Below are 26,127 nucleotides of genomic sequence, written 5' to 3'. Positions count from 1 at the left end.
CCTCTAGCAGATGAGAGAGCTGGTAATCAAATCACTTTGGTGGCAATTTTTTATTGAACGCTGTGATCTTCTGAAAGTAAAGGTCGGAATGAGCATTTCTCTGCACTCGAAAAAAAAAAGAAAAGAAAAGAAAAAAAAGTAGCACATGGAAAATTTCATTGATGTTTCATTTGCGATGTTTAAAAATAACAGCGACTTCGGCCCTACGGGCAACGTTACAAACATGACATCAACCGCATATTACGCAACCTTAACGGGGTGAGCGAGGGGGGGGAAAAAAAAGGTCTTTTCTTTCTCACATTTAGACCTAATTTTTCCATCTCCCTGAGAGTGCACTCGGCCTTCGCGCTGAATAACACCAGTATGCTGATTTGTCGGACGTGACAGAGTGTTGCATGCTGGGACGCACGTGGGAAGTCCTCGTCACCGGTCCTTATTGGAGCCCAGAACGGCTGTCAATCACTACACCGCACGCCGCCAACAGTGCCAGCCAGCTCTCAATGCCTGCCACAGTCACTGCTCATACACCCTTTACGTCTTTCACAAGCTAACTGCTAATCTGGAATTGTAGTCTAACAAGGGCTCAATATTTCCGATTACGCTCCCGCAATACCTCCTCTTAAAAAAAAAAGCAAAATCAATAGAACCCAGTAAAGTGCAGTCTTTGCTGGAAATGTTTCTGTTGGTGTGGGAGAGATTTGTCTTAATCCTTCCTGTAAATTGTTGGAATATCTGACAAACTTTTTTATTTGATCATTAATATTCTTTAATGAGGGAGAGGAGGGAATTCATGCTGTAAAGCACTATTAGACGTCAGAAACATTTAAGGCTGCCCTGGATACAGAGACGATCCTCATTGCAAGACGGATATAGGAAAAAAATCAATATTTAATGACAGTCTGTGAAAGTAAGAAATCTTCGGTTACCCCTTCTCAATATTTACAATAGTGTAACTTTCAATGAGAAACAATAAGGGCAGCTATGAAGGGCTTTACATGAAAAAAAAAAAATTAAAATTAAAAAGAAAAAAAAAAAAATTAAGCAATGCTAATAAGGAACTCTGAGAAAAATGCAAATGACCTTACAGTAAGGCCTGTTCGGACCAAACGGTTTTACAGGGACGCCATGTGATGACGTCTGCAGTAAAACCACAGAGCCAGGTAGCCAGGGTGGCATTTAGACTAAGGCGCTCTCAAGGGGACAAAAGGCATCCTGGCTATCATTCCACTGCCTGGGTCTCATTTCACACTCAATTTCAGCAGAGAGCCAACAAATACTTTTCACAAATACCTTTTAATTCAGGTAAAAGGCTCAAACACAGAGGAGAGAGAGAGAGAGAGATGTTGCGTGAGATTAAACTGTGGCACTTAGGCTGGAGAGAGTGAAAGAAAGAGAGAGAGAGAGAAAGAAAGAGAGAGAGAACTGCCCAAAGCTTGACAGAGTAAACGACTAAAGCGAGCTCACCACAAATATTCCAGCAGCAATTCAGTAATGGATACTTCCTCAGCTCCTCAATTGGTCAAAATGTTTTCATACAATAATTTAATTCAGAAACACTTTTACAAAGCAAGAGTAATCAATTTTAATTAGTTGATTTTTTTTTTCAATGGCATAAAGTTTAATGTACTGCCATCGATCTCTTTTGTTCTTTAATGCAGTGCTGCTTTCCTGTAATTTGAAGCTTTTTTTTCCTCTCCTCTTTTACAGGCAATGATGACATTCGGTGACAGGCTACTCTGTGTGTCTGTTAGTGCAGCAAATGAGCAGGCTCTGACACCCCCTCTTACACACACACACACACACACACACACGCACGCACGCACGCACGCACGCACGCACGCACGCACGCACGCACGCACTTGCACTCACACGCACCACTCGTGCGCACACACGCAAACGTTCACACACACTCACTAACTCATATATACACACATATTCAGAGAGAGAAGGAGAGAGAGAGAGAGAATTTATTGAGCTGAGTTTGTATCCTTTTATCCTTTTTTCCTAAAAGTGTACATTAATATTCACAGGAGAAAAACTTACAGATGAGATGACATGAAATCTGTATATATAAACATAAGTTAACATCAGTAACAAATCAAAATTCATAACTATATCTATATGGAGAGAAAGAGTTCTGATCTGTAAAGAAATGTGCAAACATTATGCACATATGAAAACAATCCACACAACCAGCAGACGTCAGCAGTAGGTTAAAAGCAGTGACAGCCTCAGTCTGACAGTGGATCCTTGTCCTTCATTTCAGTGAGGGACTACAACCCTTCACATCCAATTAACTGACTGAGGCAAAACGCAAACAGCACCGGTGGCAACAACGTCGAGTTCCTGTCCAAACGACGCCGCTCCCCACAAACCGTGCGCTGTGGCGACTGGAGAAGAGCCTCCCTGTCAAATACGACTACCGTAACCCCTGACAGTCCCGTCCCTCCGGCCACCCGCCCCTCCCCAAAAAAACCCCCCAAAAAAACACCCACCCGCATGAAGAGAGAGGAGTCACCCGCGACGGGCACACACTGCCAGCCATAAGTGAGTGCGCAGCAGGCTGGCACCAGTACCCCTGGTCACTGTCACACATACACACGCACGCGCACATACACACACACACGGCTGATATTCCACAATAAAAATGAGTAATAAATGTACAAAGAACCGACAATTAAGGAGAGATGAGCTCGGCGAATGATCGGTCGACTAGGCACGAACACTGTTCAGTCAAAACAGCCACACCACTAACAGACAGACTGTGACATTCTGGTGACATTATCATTTCCAGAGTCTTGTCATTCCATAGCCCAGGATGCTAACCACACATCCTGGATCAACACTTATGTCGTCTTAAAAAGGCTTAAGACTGTCCGTGTATGTATCTGGATGGGTGTGGGGGGAATGAGAGAGAGAGGAAGATAGAGAGTGAGAAAGAAAGACAGACAGAGAGAGCAAGGAAACAACAACAGAGACAGTAAACAAGAAGAAAAGGAAAGAGAAAGAAAGAAAGAAAGAAAGAAAGAAAGAAAGAAAGAAAGAAAGAGAGAAAGAAAGAAAGAAAGAAAGAAAGAAAGAAAGAAAGAAAGAAAGAAAGAACAAGTCGGAAGTGAGAAGGACAATGAAAGGGAGCGGGACAATAAGAGAGGGATCACACGTTTGGAGTGCTGAGACGGACCCTGAGAAGATGAATATCGCCATCTACTGGTTGGAGAGGGGTATGGCAGGGCACTGCAGGCACCAGGACGAACTGTCAGGGCTTCCCAGGCTCTGTTAGTCAGAGCTGTCAAGTCTGATTACACAGCAGCACACACAATGGAGCTCACATTTAAAGAGATACTCAGTCCACAGTCGGCCCCACATAATCAGACCCAATCCAGGGGGCTTCTCTATACACACACACATACCACACACAAACACACACACATAAATACAGAGAGCAGGGAGCTCAGACTTCTTTCTTCATATCACTGTACAAGACAGATCAAAAACAAAACTATAACTACGGAAAATCAAAGACAGACTTGATTTTTTTTTAACTCATTTCAAGTACACCACACATTTCGATTATTACAGACATTCCAGTTAAATGGCATAATTTTTGAAAGCTGAAGGGGAGGGGGGGATCATGAACTTTCAAGAGAAAAATGAGAGATTTATGAGTGTTGACTCATAACACTTAAAATGGGAATTGCTGTTACTCAACTGTGTACCCACAGAATCAGAAAAATACACGCCTGTTATGAGAATTGTTTAATTGAAAATGTTCAGGCAGAATTGACAGGTTTTACAGCATACTTGCCCAAAGCATGTCTGCACTACAATTGAACAACCCAACCTTGTTTCCACCCAAAGAATATAAATAAGAACTTCTTTGTCATTTTCTATTTACCCTGACAATAGAACTGAGAAAAAACAGCCATTAACAAACTGAAAAAGAAAAAAAATCCACAGATTTTTGCTTAGGTCGACTACTAGAGTTAATACTGGGCCAAAACCTTCTCCCAAAACGAGCATGCAGATAACTGAACAGAACTAGATTCTATTTGAACATATTTGCAAAGGCTGAGAGGCTGGTGAAGAGAGGCTGTGTTGAGAGGGTGGACTTCCAACAGGATTCCTGGGGGCCGCTGGGTGTGGCCTGGTGACCCCACTCTGACTGGGCGCGTGTGCTGATTTTATGGGAGCCGGAGCATGAGATGCATGAGCGGGCTACACTCCACGCTCTAATGTCAGCGTGCTTGTCGAGTGGGAGAGAGAGAGACAGAGAGAGAGAGAAAAAGATAGAAAGAGAAAGAGAGAGAGAGAAAGATAGAAAGAGAAAGAGAGAGAGAGAGACAGAGAAAGAGAGAGTGAGAGAGAGAAAGAGATAGAGATAGAGAGAGAGAGAGAGAGAGAGAGAGAGAGAAAGAGGGAGAGAGAGAGAGAAAGAACTAGGCCAAGTGAGGCTGCCAGGCCATCCTGTGACAGACACACACCTGCTCGGACATTTTCAGCTGACCTTGACTCAAAAAAAAAAGGAAGGAAAAAAAAAAAGAAAAAGAAAACACATGACAATGCCACTCTGCTAAATCCCAAAGGAGAAGCATATGACAGACCCTCTCTTGCTCTCTCTGTCTCCCTCTCTCCTATTTTACCCTCTTGTTACCTAAAACCAGCCTGTGGCAGGGCGGGGAAAATGGGACAGAAATAGGTAGGGAAGGGTTAGTCATGTACAAACAATAAATAACTGAGAATGAGTGTGGGAAACACTGGGTGACAAAACCATGGGTGAGGTTTTGTCAGGGAAAAGACAGAGTCTTGAGTGACATTTTAAGAGTCACAGAACGCTCGTGTTTGTTAAGCTGAAGGGTGATATGTAACTCTCGCTGATAAAAACAGAACGTGTGAATCCTTTATGAAGCTCGGTTAGCAGTTTCTCCAGCTCTCACAACCAAGTTAGCCTATGCGGTTCCAGCTAAACTACTACTGATTACTGAGTAGCCCTGTGGTTTAAGATTAAAATGGTACAGGAGGACTAGAGACGGGAGCAGTGCAGAAAGTCTGTGAGTAAGTCTCCTGTCCTTCTCGGTATGTGGCTTTCCTCTCACACCTTCATACTGAAACTCTGAAAATAAAAGACAGGAGACATAAAAACTGAGACATACTGAGAAATGCACTCTTAACCACATCCACTGTGGCTAAGACCTGCAATGAATGGTTTTGTCACCTCGATATGGAAACTACCAAAGAAAGGCCCTTATAGAACAAATTACTCAACTCTCCAGTGCTGCTTTAGAGCGGCCTACTTCTGCCAAAAAGAAAAAAAAAAAATACTATAGCTGCATTATATCAGCGCTCAGAGCGTGCATGCTTATTTGTGCATTAAACATGAAAAATTAATGCGTCTGTAAAACCAGTCCATAATCTGGACAAAAGCAGGAGGGGAGGGAAAAAAACCCCAACGCTTTAACTTGTTACTGAAAATGGCAAAACCTTTCACAGCGCCAACAACAGTGCCAACAGTTTGTAAGAGATGAGTTGTGAGCTGGTCCAGGTGTTTGATAATTGCAGTGGTGTCTGTGGCACAGTGAATGTGTGGGTGTAATGTGTAGGTGTAGTGTGTGTGTGTGTGTGTGTGTGTGTGTGTGTTTGAGTGTGTTTGATCACCCATGGGGACGGTCCAACCTTAATGACAGCTCTTCTACCTCCTCTCTCTCTCTCTCACACACACGCATACACACACACACACACACACACACACACACTCTCTCTCTCTCTCTCTCTCCAGTAAGAAGCCTTAAGTCACACTCACACCCCTGGCCAACTCTGGCAGAACTGTTCCAAGGGTTACAGTGGGAAAACCAGAGGCAGAGAGGAGAGAGACAGTCAGGCCGACAAATGCCTCCAATCAGCTACGACTAAAGATCATAGGAGGCGTGTCTTACATCTAAATGTCAGCCTGTGGATGCTTGTGGAGATCAGTTCTGATAGGATATGTAAATTCATATGGAAAAGTCCTAATACACGCGGGAATAGCGCGGCCAGATTATTTGCGTGGGTGCGCAGTGGAATTGAGGTTTTAAGACGAGAGTGCACAGGGGTCTATTCAGGAGAGCAACACGCACACACCTTTTAAAACATCTAAAAAAAAAACATGAAGAACTCGACTCAGTCACTGTCAATGAGTGTAATCATCTACAATGCTGCAATTACATAAAGCCAGAGGCAAAACCCGTTTCTCCCATGCAAGTCCATACAATACATCAGAGGCCCAGTACACTCACAGCGACTGCTGGCATGTTCATCCTCTGCCAAAAAAGCATGCCTTCGGCTGTGCTTTCACAGACGAGTGTGGGTACAGTGACGCAGTCTCCAGCAGCCTCTAGTGCTCAGGCAAGAGGCAGCAACAGGTAAAAGGGGGGGGGGGGGGGGGGGGGGTAAGTGAGTGGGCGTGCAACCGACATGCATCATCTGAATGTCTTCCATTTCTCGGCTACAAACGAGCACTTGGTAGATGTCTGACAGAGGGGTCATTAGAAGGTCAGATCACCTGCTGAAGTATTACGCTGTGTGACATTGAGAGCAGTCTTTCAAAGTATTTTTAACAGTTTTCCGAAGCTTAGGCCCTGATTTCCTGACTTCTAACCCAGCTAAAAGACTGAGTGCCACTAAACGGTTTGATGAAGTCACACTCTGCCAGTGCCACACATAGAGAAACCAGGGTCTCATTAGCACTTCCTTTCCATTATTTTTCATCAAACTAAGAAAAACTGACACGTATTAATTAATATCTATTAAGGGTTTGGTTTTTTTTTGTTTTGTTTTGATTTTTTCTCCCCTCCCGCTCATGAGGGGAGTCGCTGGTGGGGAAAAAAGAAGCAATTAGTTTTATAAAATAATCAAAATAGTATGTTTGAAAAAGCACTGATGAATGTCTTGTGAGGTCCCGTCTAACTGTTGGAACTGTAATATATTCTTCCTGTCATATTCCATTAAACTGCTATTACAGTCTTGATAGAACTATTAGTCACTACATTATTAATGACATTAATGTATTTACATTTTTAGTGTACTAGCTAGTTTCCAGCAATAATTTATGAACCAGACTTGAGATATTTCATAATGTTCTTACATCTCTGCTCTTTTGTGCTATTATTGATTAAGAAAAAAAAACAGACTGAATTTTTATATGTTTTCCCCCCACCGCACCACCACCTCCTTCTCCTCCTCCTCCCCCCTTTCCTTTCTCCCCCCACTCTCTTAATGTATTGGAGAAGGGGGTCTTTGCATTAAGGGAGTGAAATAAAGTGCATTTACATCTGAAGCATAACTTCATAATTTACATTCCAACATTTATTAGAGGTGACAAATGACTGTTTGGTCCACTCATGCTGCTCCACAATGCAGCACTCATTCAATCCATATAAATTACAACCCAGGATAGTGAGTGCTGGTCCAAAGGATTGTATTATATTTATGCAGTAGCACATGTATGAGCTTGTGGAGGTTTACCGGAAAATGTAAGCGAGATTTCTTTACACTGACATCAGAAGTGTTTCCAAAAACACAATGCAAAAACGCGCAATCATAAACGGACATTTAGCCTGTCATTTAGGTCATTTTGACCTGGTTCCCAGAAGTGAGAAATTGCCGCTCCGCCACGGTGGACAACATACGACCGCCGTTTCTTCAGTTCGTACTGTGCACTTCAGAATAAAGACCACAGAACAAGTTTCCTCGCTTCGATACATTTCATCAAACTCTACTGAGACGCAATGTATACATCGCCACTCTCAGGTGTTTGCTAACGCATCACACGCGCATCAAGTTTATAAGAGGAGAAACATGCTTCGTATGCTAATACGACTCCAGCAACCGTCAGCCCTAACAGGGCAGAAATCTTTTTCGTCTCATTGTACTTGGCCATATCATCGTAAATGCCGTGAAACACACCATCTCTCTCTCTCTCTCTCTCTCTCTCAGAAATATGGAGCTCCAAGCCTCATTTATGATTAAACAACTTTCCTCTTCCCCTGCTAATATTCTTCAACCGATAACCACTATAAGCCAGCGTGTAATGTTAAATAATTATAGAGAGGAGCATTTTCAGCAGTGTAGTTACAAAAGCACCATGGGAATCCCTCTATTTAAACAAATAACGGGCGCTGCAGGGGAGTTAGCAGATGAATTAACAGCTAATAACGTACTGCGAGAGCAGATAAAGAACATTCCCAATGTGTCAATTACAAATCATTTTTCTCTGATTTTTAAACTTCTAAAAAAATAATTGCACACTTAAAAGTGATCAAACAAGGGAAAAAATGGCTTTCACACGGTACCAAGGAGACACTTTTTTTCCTTTTTGAATGTGGGTGATCAAAGAGTCAGAGAAATCAGAGGCTTCCAGTGAAAGCTACAATACTGTTTCAGTGTGAGACAAACCCACTCCTGTGTTTGGGCTCTCCCAACTGACAAAACCTACAAGTCAAAAAAAAAAAAAAAAAAAAAAAAAAAAGGGGGGGGGGGGGGGGGGGCTTCAATCATGCTCCTGTTCATTAAAATCAGAGGACAGGGCAAAAATGAAAAAGATGCTGACAAATCAAAGGGTCTCAGTACCTGAATTACCATAGTCATTTACTTATTAAAGTCAGGATGTTACCTGTCAATCAACAGGCCATCATGTCTCCCATTTACAGCGGAAAGCTGGCATAATTGCATCTTCTACTAATCAACACAACTTGTGTAATTATGCCTTGAAAGTGACATTGGAGGCAGGAGCGCTGGAGCGGCGGGAAAGAAGGGGGCCTGACGCGGAGGGGAAGGCTTTCCCGATTCATCCTGAAATTCCCAGTCAGATCATGAAATGCCTCTCTCTCCGACATGTCTTCTCGACACTGCCTCCAACATACGAATGAGGCAGAGGAAACTTCCAATCAAACGGAAGTAATTACAAAGTAGAACAACTGGCGTAAGTGGCAACGCACAACAAATTTCCTCTCAGGCTCTTAAAAGACACATTGGGGCTATAATTAAAATTGTGTCATATTTGTATCATCTTTCAGGCAAACATATAATAACATAGTTCACCATGCAAGGAGCAAAAAAAAAATGGAAATTATAGTTCTGCTCCTGTCATATTGTTTATATTAATGTATTTACCAAGATTAAAAATTCTACAAATAAAGCCCAAAGTACAAATTAAATTTTATTGAATTCAGCTTAATCATAGACATCCAATACCCATTTCAAACAGAGCCCTCCTTAAAAGTGGCTCATGCGGTATGGATAACAGAAGGCACGAATCGAAAATAAAACCCCAGCTCTCAGGCTATATGACCGACTACTGAGAGGTCATGAACTCACAGAGTGTTAGGAGGGATGAATGTCAAATTAAACCCAACCATGAAAAATTGGTTTCAGCTGTACAAATGCAGAGACTGACAGATGTGTGCACAGACAAACAATAAACACAAAATACCAGAATAATTTCACATTCAAATTGCCCATCGTTTGTCAAATTCTGGAAGCTTTAATGAAAATGTAGCCTAAAAGTCCATCATTATGAGAGACAATAAAATAAGTTGGGTTGCCAAAAAGTGCTCAGAATGCTTTTGTGCATGTGTAAAAAAAAAAAAAAAAAAATCAAATTAACAACACGTGTTTCCGCAAAAAAAAAAAAAAAAGAGAGAGAGAGAGATTTACAACTTTGCTATAAAATTCACTCAGTAACTTAAGACTATTTCTTCTACATTCTTCCAAGTCTTTGGTCTTATGCATTGCCAACAGGACAGCAAAAGCTCACTGTGAGAATTTAATTACTAACAATCACTTTGCAGGTTTGTTTCTATTCACAACATGACTGAGGACCGCCCTCTAGAGGAGGAGATGGCATTGTGCCGTCTATGACTCAAAACAGACACCTTTCACTGCTTATCTGAAATCTAAGTGGTTTCAAAATAAAACCAACCTAATTAAAGTATTCCGCAATTTTAAGAAACAAGCTGTTTCAAATCAAGAGCACTTTATTTGTCATGAAAGTTTCAGCAGAGAGCGTTAATCAGTAAAGTAAGTCTCCTACTCCTTTAAACACAGACAGTTCATTTATCCCTATTCTAACCAACAACTTCACTACAACTCACTAGTGGTAGTACAGCAATGAGAATAAATCATCAGCTCCTACGTCTCACTTTTTTCCTTTTCTTTAAAATAACTGCCAGCTTTAAACGAATAACCGATTTATTAGATGTATCGACTAATCGAACTCAAATGTCATAACTCAGTTACCTTGGACAATGTAGTGTGGCTATGCTGACCTGAGATTTTGGTTCACAGACAATAGCATGTTTTGGGGCAGAAGCGTATATATAAAATTAATGATCCACTGAGGCCGGACAGGCACCATGGTAAAGGCCATCGCACCCTACAGTGAGAGACTCTGAGAGTAACAGTGGAAAGTACTGATGCCCTAAACACTAAAAAGCATCATAGACTGAATTGATACAGGGTTGACCTACGACATTCAAAACCTTTCATTTTGTCAAGAGCACGATCAGTTTTGCTACTGACAAAAAAAGTGAAAACCAGCAAGAAAACGTAAAAATTCATTGTGTAATTCTCCACTCAGAGGGTAACATCTGATCGCTCTTCTTCTCCTGCCAAAGAAGACCACGAGTATTCTTCTGGAAAGAACAACCACCTTTTTTGTGCGTGTGTGCATGTGTGTGTGTATCTAACACCATAAAGGCTGATTTTAGTTCAGTTGGCAGGTGATGAATTTTTAATGAGTGTCTTCCTTATTAGCTATTTATTCTTAGAGTGACCATGGAGACAAAGTGACAATCAGGTTCTGAACAAAAACAGACAGGTGCTGACAGGGTGGGGCAGAGAGAGGGTGGGGTTGGGGAACAACATTCCTGTATGAGGGGAGAAGCGGTGGCCATTTAGCGGTGAATCAGCCAAGAAAGAGCAGGGACACGCTGGTCTTTGAGTCACCCAAAGCTCTCCCTCTCTCATGTTGATAGCTTTTGACTCATCTGACAAATCTAATTGGACCTTCCCACAGGGCCCTAAAACATTCTATTAAAATGTTGCATGTTTGAGGACAGGCAGTCCAGTCGTCCAGAAACTCAGAAAGACATGGTCAGCAGAAAAACAGTTGAAGCAGAGGCAAGTCTGTCATTCAGACTTAGAAAGATTTTTTTTTTTACAAAACCATTCCCTAGACTGGAGTACTCTCCACTCTTTCCACGTAACCAATATCCTTTATTCAAGTCAGAGTTTGGGGGCCCGATTAGCATCAGTACAGCAGATGTGTAAAACAGCTCAGTATCAGTTGCATTTGGGGGGGAAAAAAAATAAATAAAAGCATTACTAGAATGCTCATCCTGAAACTAAGAAACGGTGCTTTCCTGTTCACGCTGTGAGCTATTCTTTAGGACAATCTGAAGTCCAGGAATATATCCAGTTATGAGACACGTGCTGTTAGGTTCTAGGGTTCCAATTCATGCGCAAAATCATTACTGGTAATTACAGTGAGGAGACTAAGGTTTTTATTTGTTTGTTTGTTTGTTTGTTTGTTTTTAGATGCAACAAATGAAGTCATATCTTCTGTGACTCTCTTAAGAGATGTGGCTAATGCTTGTTCAATAAAGTGTGGGAAATGGGCAAACAGTCTTAGTAAATTAACAACTCGACAAAGGCTCTGTTTGAACATGTGACTAAAAGATTAGAGATTCTTAAGAATTCTACTTATTTAAACACATCAGACTTTCACTGAAAGATTTATGAACATGTACAAGGATTGGGGTAGAATATGATTCAGTATTTCTGTACTGAAATCCAAGCAGAGATTATAAATAAAAATCATTTCTGCGTTTAAAAAAAAAAGAAGACTGAAAGGAAACGGTCCTTTCATGTGGGAAGATGTCCTGCCCATAAATCTGTGGAGTTTGGCGTCTGGAGATTCGACTCCAGTGATCTGGTCCAGGGGAACACTTAAGACCAAAAAAACCACAGAATAATGAAATCTGGTCTTCCCTCATCTCTATCAACTCATCCTTTTTTAAAAAAAGAGGACATCACAAAGCAAGCACTGTACAATTTTGGAGGGTGATGGAGTCGGGGTGAGGGGGGGGGGGTATGGAAGTGTCTAAAATAATTCAGTCGTACAATATATTATTGCAGAGTCAGAGAGAGAACAAGGGATTTCACAGACATTTAACAGTTCAAAAAAGAGGCTGAGAATTCTGGTTTGTGTCATCCTCCAGTCTCACTGCGAAACACCCTTACCAGTAAACAAACAAAAGTTCATGACAGGGGAATGAATGGCACAAAAAAAAGAGGGGAAAGAAAAAGAAAAAACACTGCAACAAAAACTGTGGCGCACAGGGGAGGCACTGGTGAGAGAGAGAGATGAGGCTTTTACAGGAAAAAAAACACAGGATGATTCACCTCTAATCTGTTGTAATGAGTCAAAAAAAAAAAAAAAAAAACAGCGTGACCCGAACTTAAAAAGTCCAAGCCAGAAGCAGTCGACTCATTTTCTGAGTCTGGTAACTGCGGACCTGAAGTAGTACCGCGAGCACGCACGATAAATCTGACGTGAAATCATAATCATAAAAGCAATTAGCTGACCCTGTGAACAATTCGTCCTTGGACGTGACAGTGAGAATTCATACAGAGTCCTCTGAGGAGGCCAACGAAAGAAAAGAGGGGGGGAGGGAAAAAAAATGCAACACAGCAACAATAAAGCAGCAGGCCATTCCTGTGTCATTAACCACAGGATCCACGGGCCCAGGACGCCAGATCGACACTCCACAACACCGTCAATATGCTCAACCAACCTGCTGACACGCTGCCCCAACTCTTCCCTTCATTTCTTCTCCTCTTTATGTATCCAAAGAATATCATAAAGAGCCCAGACCTCTGAATTCATGAAGAAAACAGGTACATGCCTCCCTCTGCCTTTTGACAGGGACAAAAACCATTTCCACACTGTGTGCTCCAGAGTTATACAGGCCTGTCATTTTGGATAAAATAATCTGTTAAAGGGATAAAGGTAATGTCAAATGTAACTTTGTCTTGGAAGGAAAGCGCTCAGTAATCTGAGTCAGTCAGAGGCTACAGTTTAAAGCTGATGCACTGTGACTTTACTCTGTCTCTGACCAGTGTGTGGCTGTCAGAGGTTGAGTCCGTACACTGGGTTTTTTTGACGCTGAGTCCCGCTCGCCATAATGGCGGCAGAGCTGAACTCGCTCGCTGCCACCTAGTGACCATCTTCTCCAATAATCATGAAATATCTCTGTGGCTCCCGCCCCGCACCGACCATAACTCTCCTTTACTGCGGACAACTCCAATAACGGATTACAATTACAATTAAAGTAATGAGCAGAAGGGAAAGAAGGAAAAGCTCAAGGAGGATTCCCTTGGCAAACTAAATTGCAGCTGAGTTTCGAACGTGTGAAGAACTTAGCCATTTGGAGTCGTAATAGACCATCACCTCATACTCTCTGAATAATTAACTTTGAGGGTTCGGTACAAGAATCCCCAGAATTCAAACAAAATGCCATCATCCTGAAAATGCCTGATATGGCCGAGTTCCTAATCTTCCTAACGATTATACGGAGGGCCAACTCGTTGGCTTTGTTTCGAGCGAACCCCGACACTTCCTGCTATCGTTATTGTGTTACAGCAGTTCCCCAGTCAGATGAAATCTTATTTTCAAAACTAACATATGAGTAACAGATGTTCAGCATGACTCAAAGGCAAGGGGTGACAGCGGAGTGGGAGCAGAAAAAGCAGGAGAAAAGAAAGGGAATAGGGAGGGAGAGAGAGAGAGAGAGAGAAGCCAAACTCCCGGCCGACGCCACTGGCTGTAATGTTAACGTTGGCATCTTGTCAGGCAGCCCCCCGATTTCTGGGCTTTTGTGGAGGGGTTTTTTTTTTTTTTTTTTTCAGTGTGGTGGTGATAACAGAGGGGCTCCGGAAATTCTGAGACTGCTGAGCCAAAACAGATCACTTCAAAGCGCCTTATTTAACGCTTGCTAAATTTTTCATCACAGTCGCTTAATATCCTGGGGAAGGGGGAGCTTTTGAAGTTGCAGCGAGACCGGGATGTTCTTCTGACAACTTCCCCCCCCCCCCCTCCCTCTCTCTCTCTCCTTTTACCTCCTCCCTCTGTTTCTGTGGCTACACTCTTTCAACAGGAGGCCAGTGATATTTGGGGCGTGCGGTGGAGACCCAGCAGGCAAAGCTAGCCTGGGAGTCCATCCCGCGGAGTCTGCGATGATGCTATACTCAGCATTACTGAGCACAACACAGGCTTGTACACCCCATACACAACACACACAGCACTATCAGTGAGACAGAGATGCCTTAAGCATAGCACTCATCTCTGAGTTAAAAAAAAAACAAACAAGCTTTTCTATGTCTACACCAAACAGGGAAAAGATTCTGCAAGGTATACACATGAACATGACATAGCGGCATCTACGTATTGGCAAAATAAAGGCCTGTGTATTTGTTAAGGGAGATTTTTCACACTAAGTCGAAACAAAACACACAAAGGGTTGATTAACCCACGATAGATGCTCTCCTGATACTGTGGACAGAGGAGGAGGAGGAGAGAGAGAGAAAGGGACACAAGGGAAAAGAGGGAGAGAGCGAGTGGGAAGGGCAGCCCCCTGGGGGCAGGCACAGAGGTTTGAGGCGCTTGGCGCTGGACGCCGAATGGCAAATCCAGAGCGAAGAGCAGGTCCAAACCTGCTAGGGCTCAAACACAGGCATGCCGGTACGTTGGCACGCCCCCCATGCCAGTCCGCCTGCCACCGAGGAGAGGGGCGGTGAGTGAGGGACGCCCGTCTGGCGAGGTGAGTCAAAACCTGTTAACGTGACTGGTGTCCCCATAGTGACACCCCCTCTACACGCACCCTTTCCCCTGCCTCCCCCCCTCCAAACCCCCCCCCATCCCAAGTCTCCCTCCAACCATGCCACTAGTCCCTTTCCTCTCATCCACATCAAATCCGTTCAGACACAGATTTCAATTATTCACCTCATCCAAATAATGCTTTGTGACGTGAATTATCCAGCACTGTAATAATCCACTTAACTGGGAAAGAGCAGCTCGTCAAAAAGAGAAAAGGAAGGGAAAAAAGGCACTTGTCAACCAGTTAAGAAATTGGAAAGCTTTAATCATCTACGTTTTTTTTTTTTTTCTTCAAATGTTTAAGCATGGTTTGACAGTATATATGGCATGAAATTACATTAAACTACTTCTAAGTTCAATACAAAAACTATCCATCTGAAGACAATAAAATGTATCATAAGAAACATTCTGAGTACTAAGGCCAAGCAAGCCAAAACTTCTATTAAGGAAAAAAAAACAAAACTTCCCCTCTTACAAAAATGGAGCGAACAGTTATGTTCACCACATGAACAGAGACACTTCTGACAGAAACACAACTGTTTCTATTTTGTCCTAAAACAAAAAACCCCATAGTTCAATGAGTCACCGCTGTCAGAGACCACAAATTTTTTTACAACTGTATCACCTAATACTGCTTCAGTTCCCTCCCTGCATTCTCACTCACTGACATTTCTTAGTTCTTTATTACAACAGTCATCTGCCAATGATTATTAAAAATACACAAACACATTTAGTCACATGACTTGGTACAATAATATTCTTCAGAACGTGATGATACTTTTCAAAAATATAGTGAGCTGTCTCTCCATCTTTTCAATTTTTTCTTGAAAAAATACATCGTTGAGTTTCAAACCTATTTTTAATGTTATTCTTAGACCAAAAAAACATTTAGTTATCTAAAAACCCACAAAAGTAGATTCATTTAGCAAAAACAAACACAAGCCTTTACTTAGCTATCATTTGTTATTGTTTGTTGGTGGATGCATGGTAAACTCATTAAGTTTGAAGAAAAAGGAATATGTTGGATGAAAGGAATTATTATGCCATTGGCAGGAATGACTGTGGTAGTTTGAAAGGCAGGGATCCACTTAAAGATAGAGGAGAAGAAAAAATTCATGAGCACTTTTTTTTTGTTTGTTTTCTGATAAGACAAGATCTAAAAAAAAAAAAAAGAACCGAATAGAAGAGGACTTACTAGGGCTTCCCGTGGAGGGGCATCCTCTCTGATAGGAGAGTCATTCTGGAAAAAATAGTATTCTTGCATTAGATCGCCATCTAGGGGCAACAATGAGAACCTACATCAGACAATGCCTCCTAGCAGGATAAAATCAAAATCCTGCCAATCCAATGCAAACACTGCATATTCAGCATATTAATATAATGACAGCAAAAGCCTGAGTGAAAACATAAAGCTTATCAACATGTGATTCAAAAATCAGTTCTCAGCTTCATGCAGACAGCACGCAACAATTAGCAAAATCATACAAAAACATCATCCAAATGAAAAACAATGAGGATACCACATAAAAAATATTCATTATACCAGAAAATGCATAGCATGTCTAAAACTGAGCACATCCTGTCCATTCAAATAGTATTAGGAGTAAAATGGTGCACTGGTCATTTATTCAATCTTTATGGACCAAATTAGACATTGAGACTGATTTAGCCTTGTCAAACAAGCCTAGCAGACATTGGAATATGCAGACATTGAGTCTAAGGAGAGTAAATCTAAGGTGAATTGATTTTGCTCCTCTTAATACTTGTTTTATAACATTAGTCTGTCTCTCTGGCCTCATTTCTCAATTCCTTTCTTTCTGTCTCTCATCCTTTCTTTCTCTCTTTCCCTCGGCCAACCCAGATGAGTCAGAATGCACTGTATCCTTTTCAAACCATCTGTTTTCATTTGTGCTGCGGAATATTTCATTCCCTTTTTTTATGACATGCTAGTTAAACTGTTTGCCTTTGTCATACTGTAATAACAGCACCGCAAAATATGATAGGTCTCACAAAAAGGACAAGCTTTCTTTGGTTTCACCGAGTTGTTGGATTTCAGTCATGAACCTGAAAATCTTTCTTCAGTGTAACAGAGCACCAGCACACATGACCTCAGGCTGAAAGCCAATTCCAATTTAGCGAGTAGCTCTCCAAACACAAACTCAGACACCAATAACCGAAAACAAAGTCTCAGCGGTGAGGAGTGGAAAAAGAGCAGACAAAATAAGGTGTGCGGACCTCAATAATATATCATAGGAAAACGTTCATCTTAGTTTATTGAAAACTTCTTACTCATGTGTTAACTGTTACACTATTTAAAAGTAGACTGAGTCCACTGTGTCATGGAGAGCCAGCAGGAGGACTTTCATGTGGTATTAATAATTTCATGACTTAAGCAGAGTGCTGAGAGACAAGGGTACCTGCTCAGGTAAACAGGGCCCAGTGGTTATCAGCACTATTTAGGCCACTGTCATTTCCTCCATGACTACTTTCAGTTTCTAGGTGTTTTAATGACTACTCAGTGTCTTCAGAACATAACACTGTCAGTGTTCAGCACAATTCAAACAGCAGTGGCTATGCCTCTCCTCATCTGTTATGCTAACGACACTCTTAGGTATCTTTTTTAGGTAGCTTTGTTCTAAAATGCATGTATCATGATAGTTTTGCAAAATTGATATTCACAATTGCACAACCTGATATCATCCATTATCATCACCTATGTCCACACTTTCTCACTCTCCCTTGTTTCCTCAGGTATACAAAGAAAAGTGCTGGCATTTAACTGTATTGCACAAATTTCCTTTGGAGGCTTATTTCAAATAAAATTTGGCATTTCAGATTTTTCTAATCAATGGACAGATCTAACACTTCATGTCTGAAGGCAAGTAACCCTTAAATAAAATGAAGGACACTCCTATACAACAGTGCAGGCTCATTAACTGAAAAAAAGATAAGAGACCATGCATTAGGGCAATGAAATAATAACTACGGCCACATCATTTTCATTTGACGTTCGACGATCAAAACACTTGGTGCACATTGGCTGCTACAGGCTAATGGGTTGTTAACAAAAATGACTGAGAGGTGTATTTCAGCCATAACATGACTTTTATGGTCTCTTAAGAGATAAACGCTAAGTAAATCTAAGTAAAGTCAAAAGTTGAGGATATAATGATATAATTGAAAAAATATTAGCTTCTAAACAACATTTACTGTTTTTTATCCACTCACATTTTTCGGCACGAGGCCCCATTTAATACGTTGTGATAGGACGACCGTGATTTAATTTGATTCTAGACTTCTCTGTTTGGAGGCATTTTAACAATTACTACAACAAAAATATAATCTACAAAATCTTTCGTTGACATTAGGAAACACAAAACACTGAATTTAGTCTAGTGAAGATCCAAGCCTGCGAATGACACAGTGACAACAGTCCAACGTGTAGCATATGCAATGGTCAAAGTGGAGAGGACAAACATCGTCTGATGATTTGCAACTAACCAGCAAAAACGAAGCGCCAGCTTGCTCCATACACTTTCAAGAGAGTGCAAATATAGCTAGCTGGCTAGGTTAACCTAAACATCTGGCTCAATGTCGAGCAGATGCCAATTTTAAGAGAGACTAATTATTTTTATCTTAACTGGTTTATGCAAAAGTTTTTTCCCTTTTTGCATTTTTGAATAGCATGCTAGTTAATGGTCTGTATAGTCACTGTCTGGCCTGCACCTGTCAAAAACGATAACTAGGTGAGACACACATTAGGTAGCTGGCAACCTAGCGTGCTAGCAAAAACTTTTTCAAACCACTGACTACCAGGTTTAACACCGGTAAAATGTCGATGCACCATGAATTCTGAGGTAATCAAAACAATTTATTACAACTGAATAGAAATGAACATCAACGCCCATATCAATGGCTAGCTACCTGGATTTGTTGATCAGGTTGTTCTGAGGATGCCATTTTCTTCGAGCTGTGAGCTAGCTAGCAATTCATCGATGAACTCAAGTTCTACCACTTTTGCCTGAGATAGGTCCAGTAATCGATTTGACGATTCCTCCAAGCGTCACATTTTTCTTAACGCGGAAGATGAACAGGACACCAAGAGTTCATGCATGTCTTTTTGGCATTTCGCTTTTTACAGCATAGAAAATCAAATCAAAGTTTAAGGCATTTATCTGTATTACTTGGGTAAATGTAAAAACTGAGGCAGTTTTCGTTATCTACTATATAAGCAAAAAGAAAGGGAGTCCCATGCAATCCTAACTCACTCCACTTCCCAGGAGTCAAAAGGTAGTTCCCCCGTCTGCATTTAAACGCACCGAAACGAAACCAGGAGTTACAAGTTAGTGCTGTTTTGAACCCTTTGTAATAATATTTTGTTAACTTTTAGTTATACAGCGATGGCAGAGTTGAAACCGTGTAAGGTGTGTAATTTCACGCGGCAGAAGTCATATGGACTGGTGGTACCTTCCCTGGATCAACTCAAAATTAAAGGTAAGGTAAATAACACGTGTCATTTGACAAAACCTTAACAGTTTGTCCATTCTAATTTAAATGTTAGAGCAGAGATCATTTTCTCTGGTCTGGCCAATAAATTTGGACCTGCTCCTGACAATTACGGCCGATGTATCATAGTTAACGTAATGTAGCCTACGCGTATCGGCCAGTACAATTTCTTTTTTCTATATTTTTTATTTTCTTTTTCTTTTCTCTTGATCAATGTTAACTAGTAACTTGTGCTGCAGTGGCTCTGCAGCAGGAATTTGTAACATTTCAGCTGTCGGTGTTCAGGTGGCGTATGCTTCAATACAAGCGCTGACTTGTTCTTACAGAACATGACACCCAGGCTTCTCATTCTCATTCCTAGACTGCAATTCCCGAGTTGTGAGTCTACGCCAAACATTCCTAGACACGTATTAAGGTTTCAGCACGACACGCAGGAAACTGTATTTGCTCAAAACAATGACTGTCTTCAGAAATTAGCTTAGTCCCCTCCATACATTCCTCGCTGCCCTGCTCCCCTCCTGTCCCAGACACGCCGTACCCTCCACAGTTTACAAAAGGATTTGTCCTTCTTATTTACCGTGTAATGTTGTGGAGTGACATTCCGTACTACACCCATACTTTTTGAAGTCAATCGTTCGTCTGCTGTATAATGTCTCGTTTTAACACATCCTGTCCCTTTTTCATCATTAGGAAGTGAGACACTTGGCTTCGGTCCTAGTGAATCAGTTTCCGTTGTCCTAGAAGACGATGGCACCATCGTTGCTGATGAAGCCTATTTTTTGTGTTTGCCCTCTAACACCAAATTCATGCTACTGAATGAAAAAGAGGTGTGGGCTCCTGCTAACAGAGGTATGGAAGTGCGGTTTCGTCTGATCAGACACACGCTGACGTTTTTGTAATTTTCAAAACTTTTTCAACATTTTCCCAATATTTTTTTGCCTTGATAACACTCTAAACAAATTTTTACCATAACTGAATTATCACGAAGTAAATTTTTACAGTATAGTCTAAATAGTTTTGATTGAACATAATCTAAGAAAAACCGATGGTGATTTAGCCTTTTAATATGACAGTGCTGAATTCTTTTCAATAAGAATTTTTAATGAAACTATGTCATTTGAAGACACCTACAAAAAATGAACTAATCTGAGTTTATTACTGACTTAACTGGAAAGTATGGAAATACTGAGTCAGAAAGTCTCTTGCTGGCTGTAGTTGATGGTGGCACCGCTTGGCTGAGCAGAGAGTCTGTAGACTTGGGTGACGTTGAAGTGGACTCTGGGATGGAAGCCTGGAAAAGTTTGGCCCTCCAGCTGAAGCAGGACCTGGCCAGCATTATACTCATGTCTGAGACAGATCTACAGGTAAGAGCCAACCAAATCATTCACAAATCGCACATGATTGGTTTTAACCACTGATTTAGGAAATACTTTAGCATGGATGCCTACATGTTTCATCTGTGTGTTTCTTTCAGAGTCTGGTGGATGCACCTTGCCCAGACCTGGCCACAGCGTTGGGGTTCTCTGAGCAGAAAACCCGATCTCTGCAGGACACGCTGCTGATGGTACTGGACCGCAGGGAAGAGGAGAGGCAGTCCAGGGAACTGTTACAGCTCTATTTAAAGACCGTGGAGAAGGAAGGCAGTGAAGACGCTCAACAAGATGGTACGTGCCTGTAGAGAGGGCAAAAATATCTTTAAAAATGATTTTAAAAATCTTGAGTGTAGACTATATATAGTGTAAACTGAATTACAGTGTAGACTGTTTCAATATTTCAGTTGATTTTTTTTTTAATTCAGCAGAAATGACTGTAGGTGGTGCTGTCGTGTTGTCGCTAAAGTTTTTTTGATGTTGTTTTTATTGATACCCCCATATTTACCGTCTTCGGAAAATAAAGCAAAATCTTTCTCTTCCAACATTCTGTAACACTTGGTGACACCATATTAAACTGAAATAGTTTGGTTTGAAACAATCTGTAGTCTTTCTTTTGACTAGTCTGAATAGTAACGTCATGTAAGAGGGCTGATTCTAGCTTGTTTTCAGATGACAGCGTGATGATGGATGAGACTGATGGGATTGAAGTGGACGGAGTATCGGAGTTCAGCTCACGGACTCTGATGGTTCTGAAAGGCAAGACAAGTCCTGAAACCAGAATCTCCAATGAGGAACTGCAGGTATTTCTTCTCTTCTGATTTCAAGCTGCTGTAAATCAGTAGATGAGATAAACACGGTATGTTTTATTGAAATCTCTAAAGGTTTTTTGTCTTAGTTGTTTATGTTGAAACTGAAGTGTGTTTTTAGCTCCTTTCCACATGGTGGCGCTGTCCCTCCTCATTACCTAACATGGGGAGCAGGGAAAGACTGTCGACCCATGTATATTTTGATGGACAAGCAACTGCTCAGTCATTCCTGACTTTGATTAATACATTGTTAAAATGTTTTCTACCTCATGTCAAAATGATAAATTCAATAACACAAACAGCAAACGTAAATGATGACTCCAATAACCGGAGACATCTAGATTTAACGTAAAGAGATCATCTTAACGCTAGATCTGTCATGTGGTTGACTCTGATGAAAAAAACGTAAGATGTTAATGCAATAAATTCAAAGGGTGTGAACTAGAGTCTAGGATAAAATTATCTAAATATGATAGCAGTCCAGAGTCTAGACAGTGTTTGTCTTGGTTAGTTACCTCTGTCTTGTTTCTCTGTAAGGTGAGTCATGTATACCTCTGTCTAAAGAAATATGAGTTAGCCAACGTACATTTTTTGTGTAAAATTTGTGTTTATTTGGTCTCTGTGTTGATAAGTATAATTTAAAGCTTGTGAATTTTGAGTAAATCGGGATGTATTTCAGTTTTAACAGTTGTGTAGCAGTTTGGTCTGATTATTGATGTTGCTGAGAGCTGTGCCCCAGACTGGACTCTTTCTCCTGTATATAAGGTAGTGTAACGTGTGTGTGTGTGTGTGTGTGTGTGTGTGTAGATGGTGGTGAAGCACGGTACAGAAGCCATGATGCAGGTGTTGGGCTGGGACTTGGAGAGGACGTCTGTACTGGTACAGGCCTGCGAGGAGGAGCTGCGCAGACGGCTGGAGCAGGTGCAGGCTCTGCAGTCTCTCAGTACCCATTCTCAGAAGAGTGGTCCTGTGCAGACAGACAAGAACAACCAGCCAGAAACCAAACGCAGCAAATAACACTAATGATGCATTCTTCTTCTAACAGAACTGCTGTGTATAACATAGTGTTTCTCCAAAAACATAGGCTCACCGACCACTTTATCAGAAACGCATGCTTTGTAGGTGCACCTTGTTGGTGAGCAGTTAATGACTATAGCCCATCTGTTGCCATGCACAGTTTGTGTTTGCCATCCTCTAGTCCTTCATCAGTGATCGTATTCTGGGTACGGGACGGCTGTCGAATGGATATTCTTTGAGTGACAGACCATTCTCAACTCAGCAGTGACACTAACTAGATACTGGATGTAGAACTGGTATGTCGACAAGTATTAACGACGAGCAATGATAGATTCTGCATGGTAAGAGATGGGCTGTAGTCTGTAACTGTACATTATATAATGTACATATGAGGTAGCTATACCTCCTAAAGTGGCCAGCAGGTATAGATGCAAGGTAGGAGTTTCTAATAAAGTGGACGGAGAATGTACACTGGAGCATGTTTCCTGTTTATGTGGTGCTGTTTACAATTTGGTGATAAGACACAAGTATACAGTGATACTGGTCCACATGTTGACTGCAAATGGAAGCATAAAGACCAGTTCTCCATGTAGAATTTTGTCTAGAGTACTGCTCGGAGGAGTAAATCACTTTCCTGTTATATTTGGTCATGGAAAGAATGGGAGAAGAATTTGAAAGTTAGGAAACTTTTTTACTAACTGTTTACTAATGCATCTGCCATACATTTTGTCACCAAGTTTTCTTTATGATGAAATACATTGTATATTGTATGTAACAGACTTTGTGAGTGCCAGCTATGACAAGTGTTGCTTACCACATCAATAAGGATTGCGCTTAGAAATGGAGTGAAAGTACATTTTCTGAATTATAGTGTTGAAGGAGGTTTATAGAGTATTCCTCTTTTCTTTAGCATTCCATGAATTATTGCTATTATTATTTTTACTGTGTTCAGTGTTTCATCTGCATTTGAAAGACAAATATTTATTGTCTTTTCAGCAAAGAAGCAATAGTAGAAAGAAAACAATGCTTTGTAGATCCTTTAAATTTCTGTGTTGAAATGGATAGTTTGATGTTTAAAGCAGTACACTTGTGGCCACGGGCATTGTTTGGGATACGCTTTTTAAGAGTCTCCTACATTGTCCCCAGCACCTATGGACATACCTTGCATTACTTTGTATGTCTGTATATTTGAAAGCCCTTTGAGCAAAATGACTAAGTGTATATTTTTTCTGTTTTGCATGAATTGGTTTCACTCTATGTAATGGCCTTCTTTTTCTCTGTAGTTATTCAGAGTCCATTTTCACAGTCCTGGCTCAATTAAAGGGAACATGTCATAAACACTCAAAATTGTCTTAGCAATAGGCATGACATTTGTACAATAAAACGACCTTGTGTTCAAAGCCCATAGATCATTTGTGTTTTTATTCACAGGTTCATGTTTTCAGCTTGTTACCGAGGACCTGACTCATCAGAGCCAGTGCATATGCAGATGTGGTCCACGTCTATTGGCCAGATAACAAACTAAGGCCGGATGCCCTATCTGTAATGAGACAAACCCAGGATTCAGGGAAAAAAAAGTCATTCATCGGAGTAATATGGGAACAGTCTTGTTAAAACAGCAATGCTTGTTTTCCTGAGCAGACTGCTCGATCTTACAACATAATGAGCTCACATCTGCTCTGAGTGGCGTTTAGTGGATGTTCTGCAGTTGGTCTATCTAACAAACTATGAAAAAAAGAGTCTGAGGAAACCTACCCATTGTCAAGAGGAAACTGCAAGACTTTGGAATATCGTTTGTACCGTTACTAATCAGGTCTTTTGTCTCACTCAGCTCCACATGAGCATGTCTGCCACTCAGAAGAGACTGAAAGAAACTGAAAGACAACCATGTAAGATTTTGTGGTTTTCTTAGAAGTATTGTCTCTTGCTTTTTTGTCTTTTTCCTCAAATAATAAAATGACTGAAATATGATTAAATATGATTAAAATGGTTTAAATACAGTGAAGGTGTAGACACTTTAAAAACTCTCCCCAATTCTGAAATCCCTCAATGCTACTTAAAAAATGTGAAGTTTTGTCAGAATCTAGTTTTTATACAGAAGAGTAGCTCATCCTCAAGGAGGGAAAATGCACATCTTCAGTAACTAATAAACATCCCTTGAATAAATCTTGATTGATGGTTCCTGTTTTTCACATAGCAATGCCAATTGAGAGAATCACATGGGTTTTTTTTCGTATTTGAATATTTTAAGAGAACGGTTTAGGTTTGAGCAGTTTTTTGTTTGTGCATTTTGGTACAGCAGAAGACCACACAGGAATAGTGAGAATACCAGAGAACCTGTCAGAAGATATATCCTTCCCCTCTGAATGTCAGTATCTAATCACATCTGGGGTCAGTGTCCAGGAATGGACAAGCCCCCTTAGAGCATCTGACACTGAAATTGCACTGGCCTTCACAGCATTGAGTTAGCTCTTAGCCAGAGGCAAGCACACCATCTCTGACTCATGTTCACCCAGCCTCCAGGAATGTTCAATTTCTACATTAAGAACCAAAGCCAGGTATCATGGAAGACCATTGCTCCATTATTTATACACACTGAGCAGGTTTTATGTCAGTAACTCCCAAATTAAAGGTACACTTGAGTAAATGAGACATATCAAGCGTCCCATCGGCATGTGTTTTCCCTGTGCTTTAGTTACCACGGCTAGAGGAAGACATCTCCATGACTTTGAAGGAGAGGTGATGGTTGGGTCAGATTATGGCAGGAGTTTCCATGAATAAACTGCTCAACTTGGTGAGATTTCATAAGAAACCACAGCAAAGGTGATGTTTGGCATAGAAGTCTGAGGGAGAGACATTTTCAGTCAGGGTCAGATGTGGTTTAGAGCACTGTCTCTTGGACCATGATGTCCCTGCCCTGGATCTTGAGATGTCAGGCAAAACGGATCAGCAGTCCTGAATCAGACAGCTGCAAATATCAATCTGAGGACCTGAGCAGACAGGTTTCAGACTATCGAGAGCTTCACAGAACACATATATCACGGCCAGGTTTAGGTGCATCAGATTCTTATTATACCTGTACATTTGCACATAAAACAGTGCAGAGATCATGTTGTTGGTGGTCTACAGAGCACTGGACAAAAGATCATTTGGTCAGATGAGTCATCCTTCAGTCTGTGCAGACAAGTGGACGGTCGTAAGTGGGACAAACTCCAACAGACGACTACAGGACTGAGTGCTTGCTGTGAAGGCTTCAACAGGTCATTAAAAGGTGAAGAAATGTTGAATGATTGCCTTCATTTTATGGTGAAGTATTTCCAGCCTGATAGGAGTGGTTTATTTCAGGATGACAAAATCCAAGGGGCATACTGTATGTTATCACTCTGAGCTATCAGTGAGGAAAATGACATATTTCATATTTCACGGCCACCTATGTTACCCTAACTGCAAAGAATTTCTCATGGAAAAGTGTTGTTGTCCCTCTCTCTCTCTCTCTAACCGAGCTCCATTTCAAACA

At 41.1% G+C, this 26,127-nt stretch overlaps 2 protein-coding genes across 2 annotated transcripts in view; one reads left to right on the top strand and one right to left on the bottom strand.

The window, feature by feature from the left end:
* pex14 (peroxisomal biogenesis factor 14) overlaps positions 1-18,896 on the bottom strand; it is a 56,874-nt gene extending 37,978 nt beyond the window's left edge. Inside the window, exons 1-2 of the mRNA XM_030768557.1 lie at positions 18,833-18,896; positions 16,104-16,148 (exon numbers count right to left, since the gene is read on the bottom strand). Of these exons, the coding sequence (XP_030624417.1) occupies positions 16,104-16,148; positions 18,833-18,868 (81 nt within the window). The 5' untranslated portion in view covers positions 18,869-18,896. The remainder of the gene's footprint in view (positions 1-16,103; positions 16,149-18,832) is intronic.
* A 251-nt stretch (positions 18,897-19,147) lies between these two features.
* On the top strand, positions 19,148-22,610 carry dffa (DNA fragmentation factor, alpha polypeptide). Its single transcript, XM_030767699.1, has 7 exons — positions 19,148-19,198; positions 19,299-19,402; positions 20,105-20,263; positions 20,630-20,778; positions 20,889-21,078; positions 21,457-21,587; positions 22,401-22,610. The coding sequence occupies exons 2-7, from the start codon at positions 19,309-19,311 to the stop codon at positions 22,608-22,610; spliced, it is 933 nt and encodes a 310-aa protein (XP_030623559.1). The 5' UTR covers positions 19,148-19,198; positions 19,299-19,308.
* Positions 22,611-26,127: the final 3,517 nt, after the last annotated feature.

Source organism: Chanos chanos, chromosome 3 (assembly GCF_902362185.1).
Source record: "Chanos chanos chromosome 3, fChaCha1.1, whole genome shotgun sequence".
Taxonomy (NCBI): domain Eukaryota; kingdom Metazoa; phylum Chordata; class Actinopteri; order Gonorynchiformes; family Chanidae; genus Chanos; species Chanos chanos.
This window is presented reverse-complemented; position numbering and strand designations above follow the sequence as displayed.